The sequence below is a fragment of the Pararge aegeria genome, chromosome Z (assembly GCF_905163445.1).
Source record: "Pararge aegeria chromosome Z, ilParAegt1.1, whole genome shotgun sequence".
NCBI lineage: Eukaryota > Metazoa > Arthropoda > Insecta > Lepidoptera > Nymphalidae > Pararge > Pararge aegeria.
This window is the reverse complement of record NC_053208.1, coordinates 12,399,910-12,422,113: the sequence shown is the minus strand read 5'-3', so window position 1 is coordinate 12,422,113 and position 22,204 is coordinate 12,399,910. Positions and strand designations below refer to the sequence as shown.

The 22,204-nt window shown below is 35.2% G+C and overlaps 1 protein-coding gene across 1 annotated transcript; it reads left to right on the top strand.

Annotated features, from left to right (window-relative positions):
- Positions 1–3,357: 3,357 nt before the first annotated feature.
- On the top strand, positions 3,358–15,881 carry LOC120636557. The gene is made up of 13 exons (XM_039908093.1): positions 3,358–3,421; positions 4,625–4,778; positions 5,398–5,570; positions 6,050–6,163; positions 6,751–6,951; positions 9,417–9,571; positions 10,101–10,245; positions 11,202–11,353; positions 11,935–12,148; positions 12,916–13,131; positions 13,879–14,043; positions 14,181–14,272; positions 15,774–15,881. The coding sequence occupies exons 1-13, from the start codon at positions 3,358–3,360 to the stop codon at positions 15,879–15,881; spliced, it is 1,953 nt and encodes a 650-aa protein (XP_039764027.1).
- Positions 15,882–22,204: the final 6,323 nt, after the last annotated feature.

Sequence of the window (22,204 nt, the reverse complement as noted above, 5' to 3'; positions counted from 1 at the left end):
TTGGTTTACCCCTGGTCGGTTAAAATAAGGCATTTTTATCAATTTGAGTATAGCTAAGTTACTATGGATATTTTTCGAAAAATTATATTATAATGCCTACTTAATAAACTTTAGTAATCAAAATCTACAGAAATGAATTATTTCAGACTTATTACTTGACAATTTTTTATTACTGCACCTCTTTTTTTAATTTTAAAAGTAACGTTAGATCTTCTCGCTATCGTAAAAACAATGAGTAGAGAAAAAAATCTACTTACTCAAAACTTTTACATAATCGACTTTTATATAATTGATAACAAATAAGATTATTATTAATATGACTTAATGTCTAAATTTTGCATGTTGATGTATTAACAGAATATGTTGGAACTTTATATCCTAAACACCAATAATTAACCCATATTTAGCTCAATAAATATTTCATTTCATTTCATTTCATTTTGATATCTGTTTTTATTTCAGCGAACACTTAATAGGACAACTCACTTATTATAGATCAGTAAGCGTTTCTCATTTGTCAAAAGGAGGTATTAAATAGCTATACCTAAATGTAACGAGAAGATAATTTGAATAAAACGTCGTAATATTCTAAATATAATAGGTACTAGCTGACCCATGCAACTTCGTCTGCACCAAATCGGTTATTACCGGAAAACACGAAAAAAATGTTATTTTCTAAAAATGAATCCTAGCTAGATCGATCTATCGCCCCCGAAACCCCCTGTATACTAAATTTCATGAAAATCGTTGGAGCCGATTCCGAGATTCCAATTATATATATATATATATATATATATACAAGAATTTCTCTTTCTCTTTCCTTCTCTTTTCTAAAGATATAAGATATATTAAAATAAACTTAACATTATTAAATGTTAAAAGTGTTCTCCATACTTTTCCACCAGAAAAACCGCGCTGTACCTGGCATTAACGTGGGACTAAAAAGTTTATTTGAAAGAAAGTTTTTGAGTGTAACACACGCGTGCTAACAGTGATTATATTACGATAAGATATTTGAGAAAATACAGTACATGATGTTTACAGGTAAGATTTTGCCTCTACTTCATTCAAATAATTTTATTTAAATAATAATAAATAATACTGATGCTGCAGTCCATTTCGAAATATTTTCTTTAGATGTCAATACAAACGCTATAAGCGCTAACATCAAATAAATACTGATTAATTATTATATAAGTTTACGGCAATAGTTAATAATTAATGTCTCTCTGAAATGATTGGAATCCACCTAGTTACTTATATCGGAAGTGAATAAACTTCGGATGCTGTACATTTTTAATTCTTAGACTAACTTAAATTAATTAGATATACATACCTATTTATTTAATACAATTGGGCCATTATAGATTATTATATAAAAATATTATAAGTTTATTTTATGTTATTCGAATATTCGATTCGAATATTGATAGGTAAGTAATATCATCTAACTTTCTTCTTAATTTTACTTTTTATGCTTAAGTACATTTATTTGTTTCTATCTTTTTCTTTTATTTCTCTAGCTCCATATTATTATTAAATTTACACGTGCTTTGCGATTATGAGTAGGTATGCAATTCGCTTGTTGTATGATTTGTTGATTTGTTTGATATGTTACAATCGTTATAATTTTTTAACTCTGTGAAAGCTTTGCGATGTGATCGATAGAATATTTTTCAACATTTATGGAGGACAAGGCGTCTAATCTCGATGAATTAAAAATAATAAAAAACATTAGTTTTCATTAATATCTACATTAAGAGAGTATTTGGATGTGGCTACTGATTTGCCCGCTGAGGAATTTTATCCTTCTTCTCCGGAAATCTTCTTAGAGTTTTCATCAATTTCAAATTTACGAGCCAGATATCGTGTATCACTATATAGTTAGTTATAAAATAATAATTTAAATGAGTGTAGATTTGGCGGAGTCATGGAATATAACTTTCTAAACACACGTCGTATTGGAAATTAAGTAGTAGTTAGTCTACGAAAATTGTGAGTTTTTACGTCAAGAAGACCCGGGAAACTATCGTCACTCCGTGCCTCAGCGTGGTCTTTCATTCTCAGTCATATCACAATAGTAATAAATAACTAGGGTTAAAGGAGAAATTCAACTGTAAAACTTTAACGTGTTGTTCGAAAACGGTTCTAGAAAGGATTTGTCGGACGATTTGTATTTTCCGAGTTTTGAATTTTTAAGATTTTTTTTTATCTATCAGGTACCTACTGATTCGCCCGCAAATACACAGTTTTTTTTTACATAATATCGTAAATAACGCAAATATAACGAATCAGAAACTTTACATACCTATGTTGGGTTGAGAATGTAAATATTTTAAGTTAACCTTTGGCTCTAGTGATATCTTTTATAATAATTATGTTCTCCAAAACAAGAATATTACAAAAAATTACACAAAAGCGCCCAGGTTTAAATTCGTTTTTTCATTTCCCATGCAATTTTATTATCTACGATACTGGGTTTAATTACTCTATTTCACGTAGCAGCTTCATTAATAATTGTCGTAAAAGGTGCTACAATAGTTTTCTTTTTGCTTACCCCCTTTACACACTACAATAGTGAGTCATTCGTAAAACGAGGGAGGTTGCGTGTACGAATGCACTTCTTTGCCTCATTCGTAACTAGAACCGCCTGCCCCCACATTACACTTACTAATTGGATTAGCCAGGAAGGAAAGCTTTACCGGCAGAGGCCTAGCTAAGCTGGTACCTACACGATACACCGATAGGGCTGTATATCCGATTGGACTTATTTATATTTTGTTTGTGTGACTCATGATGATAAATGTTTAGTCCATTTTTAAGATAACTTTATTTAGGGTGTAGTTATAATTTAATATTAACATATCAAATTCTTTTATTTTATTTGTGAATTCCGTACCAAAATTGAACCTTAACTTGTTTTACGAATTCGTTCGTAAAGTCTTTCCGTCGATCTTAAACATTTAAAAACTATGATAATATTAAAAATGCGAAAGTGTATCGGCCTGTTGGTTTGTTTGCTACCTTTGTTCGACTTAACCACAACACATAAAAATGAAAATATAAATGAAATTTGGAACATTTAAAGCTTGCATTGTTCACGTGTGATTTAAGAAAATTGTACATACCGCAGAGGAATTTTCTGGCAATAGCTAGTACAGTAGGTATATGCTACAAATTGTGCGCTGGTGACACACGGAGGGACGGGCGAAAACATAGTCAAACAGATAACGGAGTGTTCCCATATATTATGTTATAAATGACTTTGATAATTCTATTATGACTTAAGAATCTAGTATTTTTTAGGCCAGACCGACTATTAGATTAGTATATTGCGTTTTTGTTTCAGCCCTAAGTATGATTTTCTACGGCATCTTCTTCAGTATATACATATCAAGATATGTGGCTAGCCTAGATCCAGGTAAGTACTTTGTTTACTTCCTTATAATATCGTAGAAGATTATCTTGACGAGCATAGCAAAATGGCACCTAGTTTCGTGTTTGATTGAGTTTATATATTTTTGCAAAAATATTCATTACTAGCGGATGCTTGGACTCATTCGCGGCATACACTGGGCGTGCACTGGGTTTTTGATCAGGGTATGAAGTGCACGCCACTAGTTCCATAGTACCTTGAAGTAAGAAGTGTGGGAAGGCAATTACAAACACCTAAGGGAGTTTTCAAATAAATAAAAAGATAGTATTTGTAGGTAAACTTTAACAGTGTCTTCTGAAAGGTAAATAAATTATCATTCTTTTAACGACTACAATCAACAATATTAATTAATCTCTATATAATCAACTTTTTTAACAAAAACAAAACCCTTAAAACACTTTTTGGACTTTCAAAAAAGTCTTCATTACAGTTAGTTACGTATGCATAATATGTATCGATGTTCTATATTATTTATTTGTTTTATGTATTTAAACTTTACTTTGTCATCTGTGTCGTTTTAAGTCTTCTCTATCTTAGCACTATTATTACAACCCTGTCAATCCATATTACCAAAGATTAGACTGGTAGAAAATGTTTCGCCTGTGTAGTTACATATTACTTTTTAACTGTGCAATGAAGTATTAAAACAAACAAACAAACACATAGGCGACGACGGTGAGCGTTGTCTTATAAGTAAGAGGGTCTGAGCTTGATCCCGTGGAAACTAAGGTAGTTTATAATTTCTGAATTTTCTCTGGTCTGGTCCTGTGGCCCTAGTTACACCCCTACCAACAAAAACGTGCTGCCAAGTCATTTATACCATACCCCTAACCAGGTTAGCCCGCTACCATCTATGCCTGTATCACTATTGCACTATTGCACTATTATATTGCCTGGCTAAGTTTATTGTGGGCTCTTTTAGAGGGCGCGTTTGGAACCCTCGTATCTTTAGAATTAAGTTAGCCACCGTTGGCCCATTACGTCACAATTATGTAAACATATATGTATGAACGCTTCATAAATGCTTGTGATAGTACTACATGAATAAAGAATTTTTGAACTTTGTTTTTCTCCAGCTGAGATTGCAGTCAAGGGCTTACTTGTAGTGAAATAATAAAAAGAAAACGTCAATCCGTTGTTCTATAATAAAATTAAAATATGGGACTAGTATTAATTTTAATTTTATAGAGGTCGTGGTACTTCGTGCTGTGCGAGGAAGAGACGCTCGACTTCCGTGTGGCCAAGGAAAAGTATTCTTAGATGGGCCAGACTCATACGTTCTTTGGTTGAAAAACGATAGAGATTTCCTTTACCGGTTTCCCAACGAGGAAGTTGAGAGGAGGTTTGTAAATATATGATATAAAAAATATATGATTGCTTTAATCAACAATAACCTCATGTCTCATGGCTGGGAATTGACCCACATATTAGGAGAAATTAATTTGGAGCTTCGAACTTCCACGCTATTCGATTTTTTTTAAAGTCTTTAATGATTATTACCTATATAATGTACTTACATACATCTTAGACCATGGGGAGAAGAGCGCTCTCAAATAGGAGAGTACCCGTCCGGCCACAAATGCGCTGAAAAAACGACGTGAACACGGTAGCCGGTTCGAATCGGATACAAATACTGCGAGATGGTGATAAAAATAACTCCGCTAAGTTTGCTGTGGGCTCTTAGACCATGGCGCGTTCAAAAACCTCCTAGGTTTAGGTTTAATTTAACGAATTTGAATTTGCAAACAGCTCAATGACACGTTAAAAAACGCAGGAAAAGAAGAAGAATACAGCTTAATATCTCGCCAATGAGCGGGAATGGACAGAGCCGTTTTCCTAACTTCGGGATGGTACCATTTTTGGCAGGGTCCTCGTGATTTGTAGTTGAAAATGCTTCCCACTAGACAATCGAAGCAGAGTAAATTAAATTGAATATCTTATTATTATATGTTTTATCCTAGAGCCGTGAACCGCGATCGAATATTTGGTACGTCATGCGACGCAGGGGCATGTTACGATGACACCTCTCTCCTTCTGAAGCGTGTATCTGAGCAGGATAGCGGCATTTATCGATGTAGAGTCCATTATCAAGCCTCCCCCTCGCTTGACTACGTCATTGACGTGAGGCTGGTGGGTAAGTAATAATAGTTTTAATTACTTTTAGCTATAACTCTAAAGGCATTCGCATATCATATCGATTCGCCGCAGACTCGACACCTCGACTACACTACTCGAGGACAACGCGTTGCCAACTCGTTGTCGACGCGTTGCTGACTCGTCGACATCGCGTCAGCAACGCGTCGCTAATGTGATAAAAGTAATACTTATAAATTGACCACTCGTTGACACCAGATCGACCGTCTAGAAGACTGCTCGTTGACGGTATTGACCCGGTTGGAGTTGACCCGGCGCTGGAACGATGGCGACGGCATGACGGATGGGCGTAGGCCTTTATTTCGTCGATATCCCAAAACAACACTTTTTGCTACCAACATTAATTGTATATAGTTCCTGAATTAAGATTCCTTGTCTTATAATAATTCACTATTCTTGCACACAAGGAAGAATCAAATCGATGAAGGAGTTAAAAATTATGCATTTAATTGATTACAGATTCCCCAGGCATACCACGGATTTTAAACGACGCGGGAAAGGAGATTAAACGGGGTTATGTTGGTCCTTTGAGTCTTGGAGCAGACCTCACTTTGATCTGTGAGGTAGACGACGGTGTGTAGATATATATATTTTATAATTTAATGAGTTAATATAACTAACTACAGATCTCGAGGTCCTATGTTCGATTTCTGGGTTGGGCATGGTCATAGGACCATGCCTAACCCAGAAATCTGATCCAAAATTAATATACCGATACCAACTAATACTTGTTCTGACCCTGTAATCGAACGCAAAGTTCGTGATTCGTTGAGAATGGACTCAAATATCTTATTATGAGACCAACACTGCCTCATTCGTCATCAGGAAAATTTATAGACGCAGATATCATCTTCATCATATACCCACCAAGTTACTTTAATGTGGGTTGAAGGACTTTTATGATTTCTTATGTCAGTGGTTTTAAACGGTACCGACAATTTATTAATATGCTTTCTAAGGCACGTGGGTGGAAAGAATAAAGACTTCGATTTATATAACTTGGAGTTTTTCACCCGATCTGGAAATTAAATTAAGGACTTCAGGATCCCTAGTCTAATAACCACCAGATCAACCAAGAAATAAACGAGAAATTCCTTGTAAGAGAGATTAATTTGAACTACTTGTATACTAGTATAAAAAACAAAAATGCGATTTTTCAGATCAACCCGATACGTTGGTGTACTGGCGTCGAAATGGCATAGTAATCGAGCGTGCGCACACTATACGCGCGGGCGTACTTCGCGCAGACGTGCGCGTACACAACGCGACCCGCGACGAACTTGACGCACACTACGAGTGCCTCGCTCAAAACGCTGATGTCACCGAGCCGTTAAGCGCTAGTGTCGTCGTCAAAATGTACCGTAAGTACAAATTCACCATTTATTGTGTTCAAGTCTCTTATACTTTATATCACTTTTGTTACTTCAAGTTTGATTCTGCAGTTTAACTCTACTAAGAAGAAGCCGAAACTCAGCGGTTGTTCTTTTCAAACACGAATGTGAGAAATTTAAGAACCTTTTTCTATTTTAAGGAATGTACGAGCGAAGCTATAACCGTTTCCAAGTAATTTTGTCATTAATGACTACCAAAGGGAGGACAATTAGTGTTGCCCAAATGCAAGAACAAGACGAGACTTAGCCAGTCTTGGTCTTGGTCTTGCGCCAATACACCTGGTCTTGGTCTTGCGCTCCCAGTCTTGGTCTTGGTCTTGGTCTTGCAGCAAGAGTCTTGCAAGTCTTGCAATTACCTATTAGTCTATTACTTTATTAAAGTTTACTTTAAATCTTAGAAAAACGTATTAGAATTGGAACATTGTGAGCTTGAATTAACATAGCCATAGTAAAGATCAAGCAGATTAATAAATAACTGAAGATTTGATAAGAAATTCGAAAAATCAACTGACCTATATGTCGTTTTCCATGGAAGTAACTGTTTCTTAATAAACATGTATGATTTATAAGCTTACATTTGCTAAAACATGTAAAAAAACAAATTAATTACAATAACTTGACTGTATTTTAAAGAACAATACTTATCTGTCTAGAAAGAGATTGAACCCTCAACTTATAAGAAATTTAATAAAAGAGTTTTACGATTTATCATTTATTTGAATAAAGCTGAAGAGTTCGTTTGTATGTTTGATGACAGAAGTTTTAAAATAAATAAATAAATCCTGAACGTCACCTCCAAAGTTACTATTCCTCGTGGACGAAGTCGCGGGCACAGCTAGTAAATACTTACTCTCATCATCTCTCTCAGAGATATTCGAACACTTTTTTGCTATTTTTTCTTGTAAAAACTTAAGAAATATAATGACTAAATGTACAATAATAGTACCTAAGTAATTAGTTTAAAACCATATAAGTAATCAATATTATAATTACTTACTAGAATGAATTATTATGACATCTACTACCTATCCTCACCATTTTATCCTAATCATAATACTACTTGCGTGATCAGTATAATGTATTCATTTTCATTCTAAGCACTCTGAAACTTATTTATTCTTTGGAACACCTGTAGGTACTCTTGAAATTCGAAATTATTTTGCATGAATAGTGTCAAATGTTATGATTTCGGCGCGGCGGCAACGATTGTTTTAGATTTCAAAAGAAGCCGCCGGCGCGTGTATCATAACCATGTACTTCCGAAAAGCGGCAAATTTCTTTGAGAAGTAAGTACAAAACCTTTGATGCCGCATTATCAAAGTGCCGATGGTTAAAACATAACTATGCATGCACTCAGTTTGATTTTAATAGATATTTTTTTATTCGCTATGTTTATGGTATTAGTCGTAATGCGCATAGGTCCAGTTTTTCATATTCTTTGATATAGTTTTTTGCGTCTCATAGAATTCCTAAGCGTACCTACCTACCTATACACCGAACTGTTACACCTAACTACTCCGTGAAATAGCGCTAAGTCCTAGCTGCAAGACGCAAGAGTCTTGCAGGCTATGTCTTGTTCTTGCTCAAGTCTTGCACGGTCAGTCTTGGTCTTGGTCTTGCTAAAAATACGCGGTCTTGTTCTTGGTCTTGGTCTTGCAAAAACGCAAGAACAAGACCAAGACTGCAAGACCAAGACTGAATTTGGGCAACACTAAGGACAATTAGCCTTTTTGGATTACTTGTGCTATAAATGCTTCATCCGGGACTCCTACACAAAAATACTACAACAAAGCATTGAATCTAAAAACCCAAATTACAAAAAAAACATATTTCTAAAAATACTTAGTTGTTTTCAAAGCATGTTAAAACATTATATTTTTATTATATTTCATAATTAAAAGCAATTATGCCTAAGCTACAAAGGCTTCCTAATTAATATTTTGACCCACTTTTTTTTAGTTAGCATACCAAATACTAGTTATATAAATAATGTCAGAAAATGTTTGCTATAATATTAATAGACACATTAGCATCTTCCTCGCTGCAATTTCTGAAAAATTGAATACATGCAATGCAATGCATGAAAAGCATATTGTGATTTTATTAAATCTATGTGTATAAAACATATCCCGATCATTAAGGCTAAGATTTGATGTTTAATAAGAATAACAGTGGGCCAATAAGGTTGCCCTGTCCGAAACCATATATGATGATCTATGACTGTAAGCCGTTTAAAATTTCAAACGGCTTTAAGAAAAAGGGAATAGACGTTATTAGCTTACACATGTAATGTAAAACGTAGTATTTGAATACGGTGTATTGGTATGCGTGTAAATTTGTATACGTGTAGACTACGCAAATAGATAAATAACCTAAAGAAACTAGAAAGTTTTAACACATTAATCAGAATTATCAATTTCTCTATTATTTTACAGTGCCTCCCCTAAACGTAGAGATCCGATTAAACAATAATGTTGACTTTGAAGCTGGTCAACCACGTGTAGTCGACTGCGTGGTGGTGGGATGCGTACCTCCGCCTGCCATCACTTGGCATTTAGGAGATACCTTACTTAGGCCTAGTGTGCATAAGGTAAGAAGCTAATTAACCTAGTTTAATATTTTGCTTCATCAGCTTTGATAAAGCTTAAATTACTTTAATCCTCACCATTCACTCAGTTTTGGAAATGCGCACGGACTTATTATTATTGTTTGAGAAATTTCGTTCTCGTAAGATTCATAAAATCATCGCTAATAAAAAAAAGCACACTCCACATTAATTAAAATCATTAGTTATTATAAATTTTAGGCGCAGATATGGAGTTCGCCATGCCAAGGAGTCCGCTAACACCTCATTGTTAGAACATGGGTGTTCTTAACTCACTTCTTTTGTAGAACACATAAGGCCTACGTTCTCAATTCTTTAAACCCACATGCGATAATCAACACCCGCTAATATATATATAAATATATATAATATATTTGTATATTATATTATATGGGCATGGAGGGTCTAAATTAAGGCTTTAATCCTTCTTAGATATGAGAGAAGGTCTGTGCCCGGAATGAAGATAAAGAAGTATCAACAGAATTTAAAAGTCAACTAAATGTTTATTTACTAGGAGCTACACGATGGAAACTACACGGTTTCATCTCTCACTCTGGCGCCATCTCTTCGCGACAGTAAGCACGACCTAGTATGCCGTGCCCACAATTCGCATTTACCGACCTCAGTCTTCGAAGATAAGGTCACCTTGAATGTTGGATGTAAGTTAAGATTAGGTATAGTTTGATTCCCACTAATGGAAAATCTTTGTGCGATAAACATGAATGCTTTTCAGTGTCTGGGTATATACCTATGTCTCATATGAATATTATAAGCATTTATGTATAAGTATTATTCATAAAAATATTCATCAGTCAACATAATACCCATAACACAAGCTACGCTTACTTTGGGGCTAGATAACGATGTGTGTTTCGTAGTGCTCAAAACGTAAACTAAGTAAGATCCCGTTTCCCATTGGAAGAAGTAATCAATTAAAATGACTCTTAGCTAAGATTCATAAATAACTGTTAAATCGTTAAAGATGTAGGGATGTAGGGAGTTTAGTCGTTATCTTGCGTTTGTAATTAGGATAGTCTGTGAACTACCTAATTTCACGACGACTTGCAGTTGACGCGATTTGTTTGCAGTCCGGTTTTTGTAGAATAAGACTGTTGGAATGGTCGGACGGTTGATAGAATCGACTCCGTATGACGCAGTTTTTTACACTGCAGAGCAAGTATAGACTACAATCACGCCTGCATGGCAAGCATAGTCAGCAGGGCTAGCACAGGCAAGAAACAACAATTATATTCCCCGGTTATATCCCCTGACAAGGTTAAAATTAACGTGTCCACCTGTCAAAGCACGGTAACGGGGAACAGGAGAAGTTTACCCCATTTATTATGACACGTATTATGTTTGGATATTATTTCTACAAGTGAGCCAATGCTCGGGGAGTTGATAAACCTGTGGGAGAAGATAAAATTTTGTCCTTTACTCGCCAAGAAAAATGTCTCATGCATGGGCATGCAAAACATCATTTTAAAAACATATATATCAAAGAAAAATATTTCTCCAGTCTTAGGTGGCTCTATTCACAACGTTTCACGGTTGGTTTATAGGTGGCCCGGGAGTTCTGCAGTCGTAAGTTTTAAAACTATCCATTTTTCTATAGATCGGCCGATCTGCCTTACAACTCGAGAAGAGACAGTTGGAGCAATTGTTCAGGAGGCAGAAACAGTTACATGTACAGTAGAAGCCTCGCCAGATCCTTTGCAATTTAGCTGGACCTTTGCTGACTCGAGGACATTGTATACTAGTGTCAAGGTAATTTGGAATTGGTCAATGTATTGCTATTAATGCATGAGGCAGGTGTGGTTAAGGTACAGAATTAAGAAGATACAGAAATCGTATTCACCACTAATATAAGTAACATTCCACGGATGTGTAGTGAGGTGTTTTCTGCATGCAATAATGAGAATTCTGTATGTTCTTATTTCTGTGAGTTAAGGATGGCTTAGCATTATTAGTAACTGGATTGGAAACGATCCAGATTTTGTGAAGATCTTAAAAGTCAAACGTCAATAATTTTGCACAAAAGCAATTACGCTTGAAATCAGGGCAACTCCTTTGTTGACAGTAGGTATACTTTTAACAACAAAGTAGGCCTAGTAAATTACGTCTTTAAAAAGATAGATTCATCAGTAATAACTTATACCAATTTGATTAATTTTTAATTATTATTTATCTCCATTAGTTTTGTTTACGTATATAAACCTTCCTAAGTACATTACGTTTATAAATTTGGTCGGCTGGAATGGATCGCTATGTAGCGATACGTATCTTCTATGTGATTTGCTCTGTTATAACGATATTTACAGTGTTTTAAAATGTACTAAATATTACAGAAAGTAGCCGGTCACCACAATCGCTTCACATCAACACTCACATGGCTCCCTCGCGACAGTGACTTGGGTTTACTTCTTTGTCGAGCTACCAACCCTTTTGGGGAACAAAAGCGCCCGTGCTCCTACACCATAGCACCGGGAAGTCCACCGCACGCCCCAGAGTGCGTTGTGTTACGCTCCTACCCCCATTCGATTCGAGTTCAGTGTCAGAAAGGTGTGTATGTCTTCTTCACTAACTCTGTTTATCCGCTAACTGCTCCTAAACCACGCGACGGATTTTTATTTGGTTTCCATCATCGTGGAGAAATGTTTCTGAAAAGATAATTGGGTGATATAATCATCATAATTATTATGTAGGTACAAGATATTTTTTTTTTAAGTTAAAAATATATTAGAGTATTTTGCACCCAGACGCTGAAAAATAAATTTGTTTGCCAAAATTTCACTCTTTTTTTCTAATTTTCTCGAGGCGGGTCGCGGTCCATATCGTCTGGATAAAAAGTAAAACTAGTGGTAGGTCTTTTATCTAGGTATGGTGATTAGAAATGTGCACATAACCTTAGCACTATTATCTCTAAAAATGTGCTATAAGTAAGCAATAGTGAGTACAACAACCCAATACTGGCCCACTAGAGGGTACGGGTCTCCTCCCAAAATGAGAAGGTGTTAAGGCCGTCCACACAGACTTATTGGAGGATCCATTTGCCTTTGAGAACATTATGGAGAACTCTCAGGCATGCAGGTTTCCTCACGATGATTTTGTAATTTTAATTGCTTAAACCGCACCTATCACCGCTTTAGGCGGTTGATTTGTGTTTATTCAGATATAAATCTAAAATTTTTGGCAGCTGTCCTGTAAAGCTGAATTTCCGTAAACCTGTTTTTGTGAAAGGCTTGAAAACTTTAGTTTTATTAAATATGTGTTACCTAGTGTACTTTATAATACCATAATTAATAGAACTATTTGATTCATTTATTAAGGTTGGGATGGTGGAAGACAACAGACAATCCACCTAGAATTATTGAACCCCGACGGCACACTTGTCCATAATATATCCAACGTTGCTGGTCATTTCCACTTGCCCGATATCGAAGACGACAGAAACTTGACAGCCACAGTTTACGCGAGCAGTTCCAGAGGGAGGAGTGAGACGAAGAATTTACATTTACAGACGATAACGCCATTGAGTGCTTCAGGTAGATATCTCTAATGAATTTAATTAGAGGCTCCAGAGTCAGCATGCCATTTTCCTTTTCGCATGAATTAATATTTCGCCTCTTTGTATTAAAATTGCACGTAGTGCCTAATCGGTTCATGTGTTATAGGATGCTTATATACATACCCCATTGTAATACCATCTCTAATTGCAACTATTCAGCATTATGTGCAAATAAGAAATAATTGGAAATGTGAGAAGATGTGTGTGAAATATGCGACATCTACTGTGACATTCCAAGGTTAAGATACCACGTGTGGTTAACAACGTAACAACCTCGCTTATATTTGTATGATTTTGCTAACAAAATAATTTGATTTTACCCTGAAATTGTCGGGTCAAGTAATCCTGGGTCCAGGCCCGTTTCTTACTACCTTGTTCTGCCCGTGGCTAATAAGCTCTACCAAAAATCATAAGTTCCTGGTTTCTATACCCTGTGGTATGGTTGAATGTTGTAATTTACTGTAAAGACATTCTTTGTCCTACCAGCGCGAAACTTTGAAATTGGCGTTACTTACATCTTTGCCACGACATATGCCGTTTATTATAAACAACTTGTGGTAATACCAGTTAAAGCTCGACATCACATATTGAAACATCGGATATTAAACTTTAAATCCCCCTCATCTATTAAAGAGGACCCTGCAATGGGAACTTAATAGTCATAGGACAACGATGGTTAGTTATTTATGTTACATGAAACACATCCAAATTCTAATATTAGCAGTTACAGAAGCCGTGCCAGTTCGATCGTGGACCCGTTGGCTGGAGGCGTCGGCTGGCTTGGTGGCCCTCGCCGCTGCCATCGTGGCAGCTGCCGTCTGTATCAAGCTGATCAAAGCAAAACGAGATAACCTGGAGCTCAACCCTGACTTAGTCCCACGGTCTGATGGTAAGCGCTACTGATAAATATAATGCTTTTTCAATTCCACCACAAGTTAGACCTTAACATCAATCTAACCTGGTTTATATTATTAAATATCTGTATTTTGTATCGGTATTTTTTACATTGCTCTTTGGTGTTCTAAGGTTCGTTCCATCGAGAGCCTGATTTTGCCAGAGAGGAACGTGTTTTGGGAACCACTAACATAACTGTTAACCAGCTCGCTTCATGTCAAAATGTAAGTACAACGATGGTTACAAAAAATTAAATATTAAAACTAACTAGTAGTTTGATTTTTCATTATTTTTCAATGTACATCTAAGTATTTTAAAGAAAACGTTGTAGGATATACTGAATTATTGCATGGATGTTATTATGTAACTATAATTTAATAGAATGGCATTAGAATAAAAATTGAAAAAACTATAACAACATTATAAATTAAATTGAATTCAGCAAGTCATTTACAGTCATTAATGCAGTACCAATAAAACTAATATATTCATTTATTATTTGAAGTAAATTAAAGTAAACCCGCATTAGTATTTGGAGCCGTGTGGTGGGTCTATCTTCCAATGAGAGAGGAGGTCTGTGCTAGAAGTAGAAGCGGTGATAACCAAGTGGTTAGGACTTCGACTTCACTTACGGGGCTGAGTTCGAATCTCAGCACACACCTATAACTATTCTAGGTTATGGGTGTTTTAAGTACTTAAAATATCACTTACTTCAACGGCGAAGGAAAACATCGTGAGGAAACCCTCATGCCTGATAGTTCTACATAATGTTCTCAAAGGCCTGTGGAGTCACTTTTGTGCAGCGAACCATTGCGATTAAATGTTATCTTTTTTCTCAACGAGATTTTATTTTCCTTCGGAACACACTATCAAGTTGCATTAGAAATAGTCTTAATCTTCCTGAAAACTCTACTTCTTTATATATCGATTTCGGTTCTTTATTTCGCGCCAATGGTCTAAAGAGACTAAATTGCATCGAATTTCTTCTTATATTCATTGTTAAGAGTAGTTAAACTGTATTATGAACATTTGGAATAACAAAAATTAACGTTCAAATTACGATCGTATCGAGTTTAAGAAAATTAATTCGACGGCCGATTGGCGCAGTTTCAAGCGACCCTGCTTTCCGAGTCCAAGGCCGTGGGTTCGATGCCCACGATGAAATTTGTTTGTGATGAGCATGAATTTTTTTCAGTGTCTGGGTGTTTCTATGTATATTCTAAGTATTTATGTATATTATTCATAAAAATATTCATCATTCATCTTAGTACCTACCCATAACACAAGTTACGCTTACTTTGGGGCTAGATGGCGATGTTGTCGTAATATATTTATTATTATTATTAATTTCAATTCAAGGTCATTTGGTAAGATCGTTACTACTAGAAGAGAGGAGATGATTAAAATTTCACACAATCATAAGTAGGAACATATAACATAAATGTTATCACGAACGAATTTACTTGACGTCACACTTGCATACGCTGTGTTATTAATCTAAAAGTAGTGTTAATTATTGTTTTGTGTTAATTTTTATTTTATCTAGGACCTTAATTTTTTTACCTCAAATTTAAGAAGCTGCTTTGTACAGTTATTTCTATCAAAAATTATAAAAATCTATGGATTTTTATAATTGTGAATACTCTCAAACCCCGTTGGCAAAGTGTCTCGTAGAAGTTTTGTAGATGTAGATTATTAAAAAATGTTTTCTTTTGATTCTTTCAGCAATATTCGGCGTCACCTGTACCGTCGTGCCGTGTTCTAGTTGGTTGCGGTACTCACGCGGCCCCTCAAGACTCGTGTCCCACGAGTCAACACTCCTACTATGTTTAAACATTCGCACTTGTAGATCCTTCAAAGATACTTTAAGAGAAAATTTCAAATTCATCACAGCTTACTTATTCATTGGCGTGATAGTTAACTACAATGTGTATGGTATCGAACGTGCGCCATCTAGTGACAATACTGTTTTCCAGAATTATAACTTGGATTTTTTAGATATCTCACACTTCGCAAGTACTCATGCCTCTCAGATAAGCGGTGGGCGTCAAACGGCATCTACAATTATAGGACTCTTGACAATTGCTAAAATGTATTTCTGTTTGTCTTTTTATTCAATGAACATGTAATGATGTTAGCAGGTGTATGTGTGCGTATTTTTATACACCTACTGACCATTATATTATCATTGTGTAAAACGACAGTCGGCAATAATATTTATTGTTGAGTCGACCGTTGTTGTTCCGATCGTCGTTTCAGTCAATGGTCTTCTCGCGAAAAGCTTTGACCAACATCTTAAGAAGCTTTCGCTTGGCTGTTGGATCAACGGTCGGATACAGAAGGCAGTAGTCCTTGAAACGGCGCGTATTGTGAAGAGGTTCCTCACTCTGGAGCCCTGACCACCGGTTGCTTAAGCATTCAAAAGCCCCGCAAGAGGAAGGTGAAAGTTTTTTTTTATAAATTTTTAATAGTGTTTTTTAATTTATTTTTAAGCATTGTTAATAATTTAAAAAAAAAAAGAAAAATAATAAATGATTTATCATAATAAATATTATTAGTATCGTCGAAATAGTTAAAGAATAAAAAAGACTTCTGGACTTCCAGGCTTAATGCAGATTAAGTATTGTTACCGTTAAACTCAGGATCATGAGCTCCTGATTTTGTTTTAAGTTACTTACGATTGCCATTAATTAAACAGTCAAATAATGTAATTTCTAATCTAAATATAATAATACTGGTATTATTGTGATAATTCTGTTGTACACAAAGCACTAAATTATAAAAGGTTTGGCCAAGCTATGTAGCGTTCCGGTACGATACCTTGTAGAAACCGATACATATAGTACAGATTAGCACGCTACCATCTTAAACTGCATAATCACTTACTATCCAGTAACATTGCAGTCAAGGGCTAAATTGTAGTGGAATAAAATAGGACACCCTACATTTAGCCCTGTCAATATTGTTTACTTTAGAGATTCACTTCAATTCAAATAGGTATACAAAATAATTGAATGGATCCCGCCAAGCCACATTGAAGCAGCGTAGTGGGTTTCAACTCCAAATCACTGTACTTCTTGCGAATCTTGCTTCAGCTCCTTGATGCTCATGTAAAATTGTATAAGCACAATCCACGTTACGTCGATAATAAGTTTTACTAATGTAATGAGTGCTAAAAAAGCAGAAATACCTACTTACCCACCCATATATAGGAAAGGCTCGTGTTATTATGCCTCAACATAAAGCCATTCTTGTTATTAAAAATATTAAGTATCCAATTCCAATGAGATGTTATTAACTCTGGAGTCTAGATTGCAATCGATAAGTAAATGTTTGAGTGTGAAAGAAAGTAGGTATCTATATATTAATACGTGAAGCAAAAACTTTGTATCTCTTTTTACGAATATTGCGCGGACGGAGGAATATGAAATGAATTCACTTAAAACATACCTACATAAAATTAAATAAAAACATTAGACACACCATGTACTTGGCGCACACACGCATACTTACTCTATTTAATCAGTTTTTGGTGTATAGATTGTTTTAATAAAAAACAAATTGACAGTGTAGCCTTGGTGATATCTGTGGTTGAATTATTCCTTGACAATAGAACCTCAATAATTTTTAAACACATAATTTTTATTATTTATGGTCTAATTTCGACCTGTCGGCGGCCACTAGTATTTATTAAATTACTTTGTAGCCGTATAATAAAACATGATTTATGATTGTTGTGTTGAGTTGTACATAAATCTTGTTTAGTCTATGTTTACATAAAAATATAGATAATTAAGTAGTTTTAAGTTGCGTCTTTATATGTCGTCCGGTGTTTTCTCACTTGGCGTTTATCTATAAGGTAGGCCTCTAGAGGTAATAACATATTAACTGCTATTCTCTGTATTAGATATTGAGATGTGTCTCATCTAGTCAAACTAGTCGGAATTTAATGTCATATGTATATTTAATACACTTTCAAAAGCAGCAACGGCTGCTTGAATCTTCTATTCTCGGAACTTGTTACATAATCCAAGCGAAAATATATGTTAATCATAACCTTTTATATAGCCTTAGATACCATAATTGTATCGCGAGGCAGGTATAATGTATTATTTTTAAGTGTTATGTAAGATAGGATAAGCGATGGCCACACCAATGCGTTCAAATAACGGGCGTCAATTTTTGCATACTGTAGGCACTTACTCTTGCCTTAACTAGGACGTATTGTGATTGGATGTAAATCTTCACAACAAAATAGTCAGAAGTTAGACGTGTTGATAATGTCGTAAATGAGAATTGAAGAGCGTAAGAAGATTTTAGAAGTAATAGAGCTTTCCGTGACAGAGCTCCTCCGGATAAATACTATCGCCAAGCGTATTCCTGCCATAAAGCAGCATTGGTGTTTGCCAGTCCCTCGCATACCTTACGAAATGTCGCTCACTGAATGTCACGGACATACATGGATTTTCACTTTCCATGAATAAGCCATGCGTTCGTTGCCCGTCAACATTACCATGAAAGAAAAAAGATTATATGGAAACATAACACACGTTAAAAATTGATTGGAACCAAATTTTTTACCGTCGCACAACGGATGTCACAACGAAATTGACACAAAAAATGAATGTAGCGTAAGCTGTTAAAAGATTATCCGTGTCCTTTGTACTTCCAAATTGGCAGATGTAGTGACATTCTCTTCAGTTTTATTAGGAAACACTTCGTCTGAATTAAATTAATTAACAAAAATAGTCACTCAGTATGTCTCGGCCTACTATCTCGCTCTATTAAGTACTATTATAAATGTGAAAGCTTAAATGTTTGTCACAATGAGTCAACCGATTTAATTGATAATTTAAAGGTAGCTTATACCCTGAACTAATACTAAGTTTATATTTATATTTAAAGTAGAAATAACTCTTACTCAATTTCTATGCGTAGTGTGCCTACTGGCCGCAAATTTGCGAACACAAGCAGTTATAAAATATAATAGCGTCAAATCGTACTTTTTCGGCTTTGACAGAAAAACGTTTTTTAGTTGCATCAATATATTTTAACGGACACGTATTTACAACCTTTAAACATGGCGCAAAAGACATTGTTTTACCGGATGTCAACTATAACGTGCGCCAGAAAATTACGCTTGCATTAACCCGTGCTAAAAGCACAGCTTATATATTTGGGTTTGTAATCTTGTTTACAAGAGAATCATCAACGGCCTGCAACAGTCCATTGCTGAAGTAGGTGTCCCAACGGAGGGTTTGCCCATAAAAACCACGCTGGGCAGACTGTTTGGTGATCGCAGTCGGTGGTACTGGTAGTAGGAGCACAGAGGAAGTTTCTGCCCGTCAGTGAACGCCTTGTGTATATTCCTTTAGTCTCCCTCATACCCGTGGGAAGTTGTGGAGTGATGACAACTGTATTCTGACCTGCCGTCACTACACGGCACATTAAATGGGACATATTAAACTCAAATTTAATTATCGAACCTTAATTATATGTGAGTAGTTACAATAGTAAGTACTTAGTTATTAGCGATGATAGCGCAGTGGGTAGGAGCTCGACTTCATTTTCGGGGGGCGACTTAAAATACCAACACGTAACTCTAACTTTTTTAATTCTTTTTGTTATTAAAAATATCACTTGCGTGAGGAAACCTGCAGGCTTGAGAATTCTACATAATGCTCCCAAAGGTATGTGGAGTCCACCCATCCGCACTGGGCCAGCGTGGTAGACCTTAACCCCTTCTTATTATGGGTGGGCCAGTAATGAGTCGATATGATGATGAGTTACAATTTATTATGAGAATATCGCCTGGTAATAATTATATATCATAATTAGCTTACTCATAGCAGAGTGGCCTTTATATAGGCGCTTGTGATCTCTCTCTATTGCTTCTATTCATGTTAATTGTGAGAACAATCAGTGATTACGGAACGGGTGGCAGTTCTAATTAGATCGGTCGGTCGGTTGTTAAAGATCAACCGCGTGGACCTGTCACCTCGACTCGACCTCATAAATCTAGACCTTTTAAATGTAGTTAAATTGAATGGTCGGTAGTGCATGCTAACTGTCGGAAAAAATACGCGGTACTTTAATGAAAAAAAAAAATTTTAATTCACTCACATAGTACATTATAATAAACAATAATAATTTTCTTCTTGTTGTAAGTAGATATAAAGTATATGTAAATATTCCTTTATTTCACTAATGAATTATCTATGTGCCTACTTTGTTTCGTACCTTTTATTTGCATGCGACTGAAACTATGTAAAATGTAAAGGAAAATATTACAAAAACTATACTTCCGCATTGTTTGTTTTACTCCCAAAATTCAAAGCTCATTTTCTCACGTATGATTATAACATAAGGAAACTAGTGAATTCATATTAAAAATAAATCCGAAAATAAAACTTTAAGCAAATAAAAACAAACAGATATGAAAATAAATATAAGTATTAATTGTGAAAGTTTTTAATCGTTTAGGATAATGTGGTGTTGGAAACTACTTTTACAATGAAGAAAACTTTATTTAAAAAACAGTTTTCTCTTGCATATCATTAGCAATTTTTTCTGTATTGCATTTAACTTAGTCAAAATTATGAATTCACTACGTTCTTTATGCCAAAAGATAAAGGGATCTGATAAAGAAATCGCCTAAGCACTTACACCGTAAGGCGTCCGTACACGAAATGGGTTTCGTTCGGTCAATATTACAGCGTAATATCTGATTCATCATCCGAAGGTCCGATTGAATCAATAAAATCCGCCTTTCGAAATGTAATCGGCGCGAAATTGAAAAGGAAAAAAAATCCTAACAGCCATTCACAAAAGAGGTTTTATTCATTAAGTCCCAAATCGCGTTCTTTAAATAGTTAGTATACAAATGTTGAATTTAAAGCATTGAATTGTTTGTTTTACGTTCCTGTGCAGATATATATATGCTTTATTACCTAAATTTTATAGTCGTAATTATTGTCGTAATATTTCTATAATGACTTGAAATTAAAATCGATATCGGTAGATTTATCAACGATAAATACTGCACAAGCCAACTGCCAAAGTCATTCGAAATAAGCTCGGTATGGAATATTATTAGAATGTTGATAATTTATTTTTATTGTCGTAAAAGTACGATAAATATAAAAGTGTAATAAAGTCGTTAATATCGGCGAGTTAATCGGCAGTTTTGTTTTGAACTAAGACTCCTCGAAACGTTTCCTATGTGATAGACGAAAACTTATATATAAGCTATATTTATAGATCTAAAACTAAGGGGTGTACCCTAGAGCGTAATTCTGATATTACCAATTCAAGCTACAATAGAAAGGTTTTAATCCTTCTCTATTGTAGCTTTTCTATGTATCTTATTTGGTCATTGTTCATTCAATTTTCCATACATTAGCTAAGTAATCAGCAAATTTCGAAAAATCAAAGCGAATTTTCAACATAACGACCAGAGGCAGTGTCCGGAATCAAAACAATGACATTCAAAAAGTACGTATGCAAAGCATATTTTATCTTTTTAGTTCCTGATCAACAAACCTCGAACGGGACTGATAAGTTTGTCAGTAAAACGCTATACATAACGTAAACGTTTAAAAAAAAAATTTAATCAAGGTACGGGCTGGGCAACTTGTTGCTAATAGTGATTACTTTTTACTATTTACGCTTTTTAACAGCTGAGTTACTTACACGAAGTTCTAAAACCGCGATTACATTCATGGGTCAATATTACACCTACTCGAGTACTTGACTTATAATTTATTAAAAACTTAGTGATTCTAGAGCGAGCGAGAAAGTTAAGGGTTGTCGAAAGCAACCGACCGATGCCGAAGGCTTTTGTCGCATGAGCCGCGCACGGTCTATACACTTTTCTGCGAAAGGAGGTCACTGTCAGAGCGGAAGCGTTTTATCATAAGAGCTTTGGTGCACAAACGTAGCGTTAGTTTTTGAAAATATCACGTATAAAATCTCTCATACTTATATCCGAATTTAGGATACCAGCAAATAGCAATACTGTGCTTTCCAACAAGTTACAATTTTCCGAGATTAATAGCATCCTAAGTCCGCCTCCAGGTTGCTATGAAATTGTTTATTCCAATATTTCTAATAATATAAATAGTCACGCTATTAAAATATTCACTTTTTAAGAAAAG